At 65.7% G+C, this 5,538-nt stretch overlaps 1 protein-coding gene across 1 annotated transcript in view; it reads left to right on the top strand.

Annotated features, from left to right (window-relative positions):
• Positions 1–79: 79 nt before the first annotated feature.
• Positions 80–5,538, top strand: part of MED16 (mediator complex subunit 16) — a 9,111-nt gene continuing 3,652 nt past the window's right edge. Inside the window, exons 1-7 of the mRNA XM_081822782.1 lie at positions 80–543; positions 1,051–1,156; positions 3,144–3,299; positions 3,399–3,610; positions 4,268–4,474; positions 4,613–4,823; positions 5,194–5,327. Coding sequence (XP_081678908.1) covers positions 190–543; positions 1,051–1,156; positions 3,144–3,299; positions 3,399–3,610; positions 4,268–4,474; positions 4,613–4,823; positions 5,194–5,327 — 1,380 coding nt within the window. The 5' untranslated portion in view covers positions 80–189. The remainder of the gene's footprint in view (positions 544–1,050; positions 1,157–3,143; positions 3,300–3,398; positions 3,611–4,267; positions 4,475–4,612; positions 4,824–5,193; positions 5,328–5,538) is intronic.

The following is a 5,538-nucleotide window of genomic DNA, read 5'->3' as shown; positions in this document are numbered from 1 at the left end:
GGGCGGGTTGTCAGGTCACAAAGGACAGACGCCTAAAGCCTGGTCAGGATGCCCTCGGCTGGGGCTGGCATTGGCAGTAAACAGACCCCTTGCTCCCTTCTCCCCCCATAGTCAGGTGCCTCCAGCTTCGGTGAGAAGTTCTCCCGCGTGAAATTCTCACCGTCACTCACGCTGTTTGGCGGCAAGCCTATGGAGGGCTGGATCGCAGTGACGGTCAGCGGCCTGGTCACCGTGTCCCTGCTCAAGCCCAGCGGGCAGGTGCTGACGTCAACGGAGAGTCTGTGCCGGCTGCGCGGCCGTGTGGCCCTGGCCGACATCGCCTTCACCGGTGGCGGCAACATCGTGGTGGCCACAGCAGATGGCAGCAGCGCCTCTCCCGTGCAGTTCTACAAGGTGTGCGTGAGCGTGGTCAGTGAGAAGTGCCGCATCGACACCGAGATCCTGCCCTCGCTCTTCATGCGCTGCACCACGGACCTCAACCGCAAGGACAAGTTCCCCGCCATCACCCACCTCAAGTTCCTGGCCCGGGACATGTCGGAGCAGGTGAGCTCCTGTCGGGGGGGTGCCCGCCCCCTGGCTGCAGCAGCAGAATCCCCACGTTTCTCATCTCAAGCGTTGGGTCAGGAGTCTGATGTGGGCCTCACGAGGCTAAAACCCCGGTGTGGGCAGGTCTGGTCCCCCCGGGGCCCCTGGGAGACCTGGCTGCTGCCCTTCCCTGGCTCGTGGGCCCCCCCTGCATCCTCACTGCCGGCAGCACGGGCTCTGCTCATCTCTGGGACTCCCACCCTCTGCCTCCCCCTCCTGAGGACTCCGGGCCCCAAAGCCTACAGGTCCTGGAAGTCGGGATGGAGTCCTCTTTGGGGACATCTTTGTGGCCGTTGGTCAGTGGTCACCCAGGGCTCCAGTGGAACCACATGTCAGTAAGGCCCCCGACTTTGTGAAGCCCTGACGGTTTCCTCGGCTGCCCCCTGCTTTCCACTGGGGGGACGGCCACCGGCGCGACATCTGCCATTCCAGCCCCGCCTCCTGACCAGCTGCTGCCGTCCCCAGGTGCTCCTGTGTGCGTCTAGCCAGATGAGCAGCATCGTGGAGTGCTGGTCTCTGCGGAAGGAGGGGCTTCCTGTGAACAATGTTTTCCAGCAGATCTCACCTGTGGGTGAGTCCCCCTGCTCCTGGGGCACTGGGCTTCCAGCGCAGCGTGCGGGAGCTGCTCCGAACAGCTACACAGTGCCGGCCCGCTCCACCCTCTTCATGCCTGCCGTAAAGCCGCTTCATTCCCGTCCTGGAGAGCCCCCTGTCCTGAGGCTCAGAGACGCGAGGTCCCCCAGTCGTCCCACAGGGGTAGCCTGACTGCCTCACTCTGACGCCTCCCGTGGGGAGCATGTGCCTGCTTGAGGAACAGCAGTGCAAAGGTCCTGGGGCAGAGACCAGGAGCTAGAGTGGCTGAGCAAGCAGGGGCACAAATACGCATTGCAGCAGGGCTGGGGGTACACACAGCCCCCTGGGCTGCAGAGGCCAGTTAATCCTAAAAACCACACAATCCTCCAAAAAGTCTGGTCTGTGGTGAGGAAACCGAGGCCTAGAGGGCGTGACTGAGTTGGCGCAGAACGTACCCACTGGCTCACCTCCCCCTCCCCTGCACCCATGTGGAACCCGCAGTGGCTCCAGATGGCACTGACCTCTCCCCCACCCCCGCAAGGCGCGCCCCCTCTCCCTGACAGGCCCTGGGACATGCTAGCGCAGGCTGAAGTGACTGAGAAGCCAGAAAAGCCTCTGGGTTTTCACCCCCCCGCCGGGGCCCACACACAGAGATGATTTCCAGTAGACGGCAGCCAGGCTCTGCTGACGAGCGCTAATGGAACCTGGAGTGGTTGGCTGTGCCCCGGGGCGGGTGGGGGGTACTCGGGACCCGCGAGTGAAGCTGTGTCAAGAGGCCCCCAGGACTCCTGCCCCCCACGGGGCAGTTACATAAGCTGCGCGCTGTGGGGCAGAGTGATTAACGTGAAGACGGTCACAGCTGCCCTTTCCCCAGACCCCGCGTCCTCAGCTTGGCGGCGGCGGGCAGGGCCACAGGTGTGCATGGCCCCCTGCCCCCGAGCAGAGGGTGACTAGCCCCAGGGCCAGCCTGGCCACAGCCACGACCTAGCGTTTGTGCCCCGTTCGGGTGCAGATGGCTTGGCGTGCTGCCTGGACGTCCGCCGTAGTGACTGTTACAGCTCTGTTGTCCCTGTTGGGTATTGAATTACCCTCTGGCCTTAGGCAGTCTCAGTGCTCTCTGGGCCTCAGTTTCCCCTGGGGGCAGAGCTTGCCGGGACTCCCTCCCTGGGCTCACAGCAGGTTTATAAGCTGTGACAAGCCATTCAGGGCAGAGCTCTAAGGCGGAGGCATGGCAGGGAGGAGCTGTGTGATAGTCAGCTGTCGCGTGTGACAGACCAGCCCTAGACTCAGTAGCTCAAAACCACAGCTCCACGCTGTGCTGGGAGGGGCCGCCTCTGCTGCTCGGCCTGGTTTGCGTGTCTGCTGTCCGCTGCCGGGCCATCCGGGCTGCTGCCTGTCGGCTGGGCACCTCGTCTCCCCCCATGGCACGCGTGTCCCTGCAGGCCTGCCCCAGCGCGTCCCAGCGCATGAGCACTGTGGGAGTCTCCCTGTGTCACGTTTGCCAGCACCCACTGGCCAACCCTGGATTCACGGAAACCAGTCCACCAGTTGTTGGGGGCTTTTATCACCAAGAGGGTGGGTGCAGGGGGGCCGATCTGTGGCACCTTGACCGTCCAGCTCAAGTCTCATAAGGCGGGCAGAGCTGCCCCCCACCCCCGGGACCACTTACATCACAAGAAAACCCGATGCAGGCTGGCCGGGCTTCAAGGGTGTGTGTGGTGGTGGGGTCCGGGGTGCTCCCACCGGCCCCAGCCTCGTGGTCCCGTGAAGTCCCAGGGCAGGATCGTGCTGGTCCAGCTTTTGTCCCCGGCCCGTCGTGAGCCGTACGCCTGGCTGGGCCGTGGAGCGCTCTGAGTGGCCATGCTGGGGCAGGGTCCCCAGTGCGGGGCCAGAGGCGGGGGCCAGGGTGGCGTGCCTGGTGCCCCCTGCAGGGATCTGCCCTGCTGCATGTCTCATCTGTTCTGCGCCCCCCACCCCATTTGCAGTCGGCGACAAACAGCCCATGATTCTGAAATGGCGGATCCTGTCCGCCACCAACGACCTGGACCGTGTGTCTGCCGTGGCGCTCCCTAAGCTGCCCATCTCGCTCACCAACACTGACCTGAAGGTGGCCAGCGACACCCAGTTCTACCCCGGCCTCGGTATTGCCCCCTCTCCGCGGGCAGCCCCTTCCCACCCTAGCTGCCGGCGGGTGTCCCCAGCGCCCCGCATGGCTCAGTTGCCTGCACTCCCACCTGCAGGGCTGGCCCTGGCCTTTCACGACGGCAGCGTCCACATTGTGCACCGGCTGTCGCTGCAGAGCATGGCCGTCTTCTACAGCTCCGCGGCCCCGCGCTCCGCTGACGAGCCAGCCATCAAGCGTCCACGAACCACCGGCCCTGCCGTCCACTTCAAGGCCATGCAGCTCTCCTGGACCTCGCTGGCCCTGGTCGGCATCGACAACCACGGGAAAGTGAGCTTCGAAGCTCTGGGCCTCAGGGAAGAGTGAGGGGTGGGCCCCGGGACCCCCATTCCTGTCCCTGCTGCTGGACAGCCCGAGATTCCTCACCTGTGTGGTGAGGTTCCTCTGGCCCCCTGGGGTCCCAGAGAAAGGTCTGCTGTGGTCTGGGGCGCACAGTAGGTGCTCAGCAAGCAGGAGCCGTGAGGATGGTTGCTTTTCACCGTGGTGACGGACATAAGCCTCCTGTGGCACCAGGGCTTCCTAGGTGCTTAGTAAATGTTTTTGTTCCCCGGGGGGCCTTGGCCTGGCAGATGCACGCTCACCCTCAGCCCCAGGCGGGCCCGGCCCCCCACCTTCCATTGCAGACCCCTCACGAAATCAGCTTCTGTGAGTCGCTTTGCTTTGTGCCTCCTGCCTGAATCCGCTTACTGTTGGCCCTGTCCTCGGTGTGTCCATGTGGCAGGCAGGCCAGGAGGTCTCTCCTTGCAAGAGGGGTTCCGCTTCTGGAGACCCTGTGGCCCACGAGTGGATTTGCAAGGCCCAGGGAGGGAGCGCTAGGTGCCTGGGGTCACTAGGTATGGGGCTGGGGCCCAGGTACCCCCAGCACACTCCTCCCTGCCCGAGGGTGAAGCCGGCTCGGCCCTCACCTGGTGCTTCCCCCTCCGGCAGCTGAGCATGCTGCGCATCTCGCCGTCCATGGGCCACACGCTGGACGTGAGCTTGGCCCTGCGGCACCTGCTCTTCCTGCTGGAGTACTGCATGGTGACGGGCTACGACTGGTGGGACACGCTGCTGCATGTGCAGCCCGGCATGGTGCAGAGCCTGGTGGAGAAGCTGCACGAGGAGTACACGCGCCAGAACGCAGCCCTGCAGCAGGTAGGCTCACTGCCCCCACCTCGGCCTCCTCTGCGAGAAGTCAGCCCCCGCGGGGCTCTGGCAGAAGCTGCTTCCCGGCCCCCTGGGGGACTGGCCCTGCCCGTGGGCCGCCCGCTCCCACCACCCGTCCCCACCCAGGTCTTGTCCACCCGGATCCTGGCCATGAAGGCCTCGCTGTGCAAGCTGTCACCCTGCACGGTGGCCCGTGTGTGCGACTACCATGCCAAGCTCTTCCTTGTGGCCGTCAGCTCCACGCTCAAGTCCCTCCTGCGCCCCCACTTCCTCAACACACCCGACAAGAGTCCCGGCGACCGGCTGACCGAGGTCTGCACCAAGATCACTGACGCCGGTGGGTCCTGCCCCCGACACCCTTCACCAGCGGTCATCCTAAGCCCCACCTGAGGGGTGGGGTGTTGACCACGTGCCAGGCATGGGGTGGGGGCGGTCACCGGAAGGGCCCTCACGGGGGCTCGCCCCAGAGCTGGGGACAGATGGTAGCCACAGGGGAGTGTCAGCCGGACCAGGCTGGGGAGCAGAGTCCCGACGGGCCGCTCCCCCCCAGGCCCTCTTCTTCGAGGTCCGGGACCCGGCTCACCGTGGGTGCTGCGGGGTGCCGGCGGTGGGACCAGGGGCGCAGAGCCTGGCGCCCCCGTGTGCGTGCATGTGTGCGTGCATGCGCCGCAAGGCCCTGGTGTACCTGATGGCCTGTCCCCTCCCAGACATCGACAAGGTCATGATCAACCTCAAGACGGAGGAGTTCGTCCTGGACATGAACACACTCCAGGCGCTGCAGCAGCTCTTGCAGTGGGTGGGGGACTTCGTGCTCTACTTGCTGGCCAGCCTGCCCAACCAGGTGCGGTCCCTCCTGGGCGGTCCCAGCCCCCTCCGCACAGTCCCCGCCCCCTGGGTCCTGGCCTGCCCCCTCTGCAGCGCCGCCCCGCCCCCCTCTGCAGCAGCTCCCCCGCCCCCTGGGTCCTAGCCCGCCCCCCTTTGCAGCGCCGCCCCGCCCCCTGGGTCCTGGCCCGCCCCTCCTTTGCAGCAATGTCCCCGCCCCCCTCTGCAGC

The sequence above is a fragment of the Leptonychotes weddellii genome, chromosome 1 (genome assembly GCF_054177405.1).
Source record: "Leptonychotes weddellii isolate Sample4059 chromosome 1, ASM5417740v2, whole genome shotgun sequence".
Classification (NCBI taxonomy): domain Eukaryota; kingdom Metazoa; phylum Chordata; class Mammalia; order Carnivora; family Phocidae; genus Leptonychotes; species Leptonychotes weddellii.
This window is presented reverse-complemented; position numbering and strand designations above follow the sequence as displayed.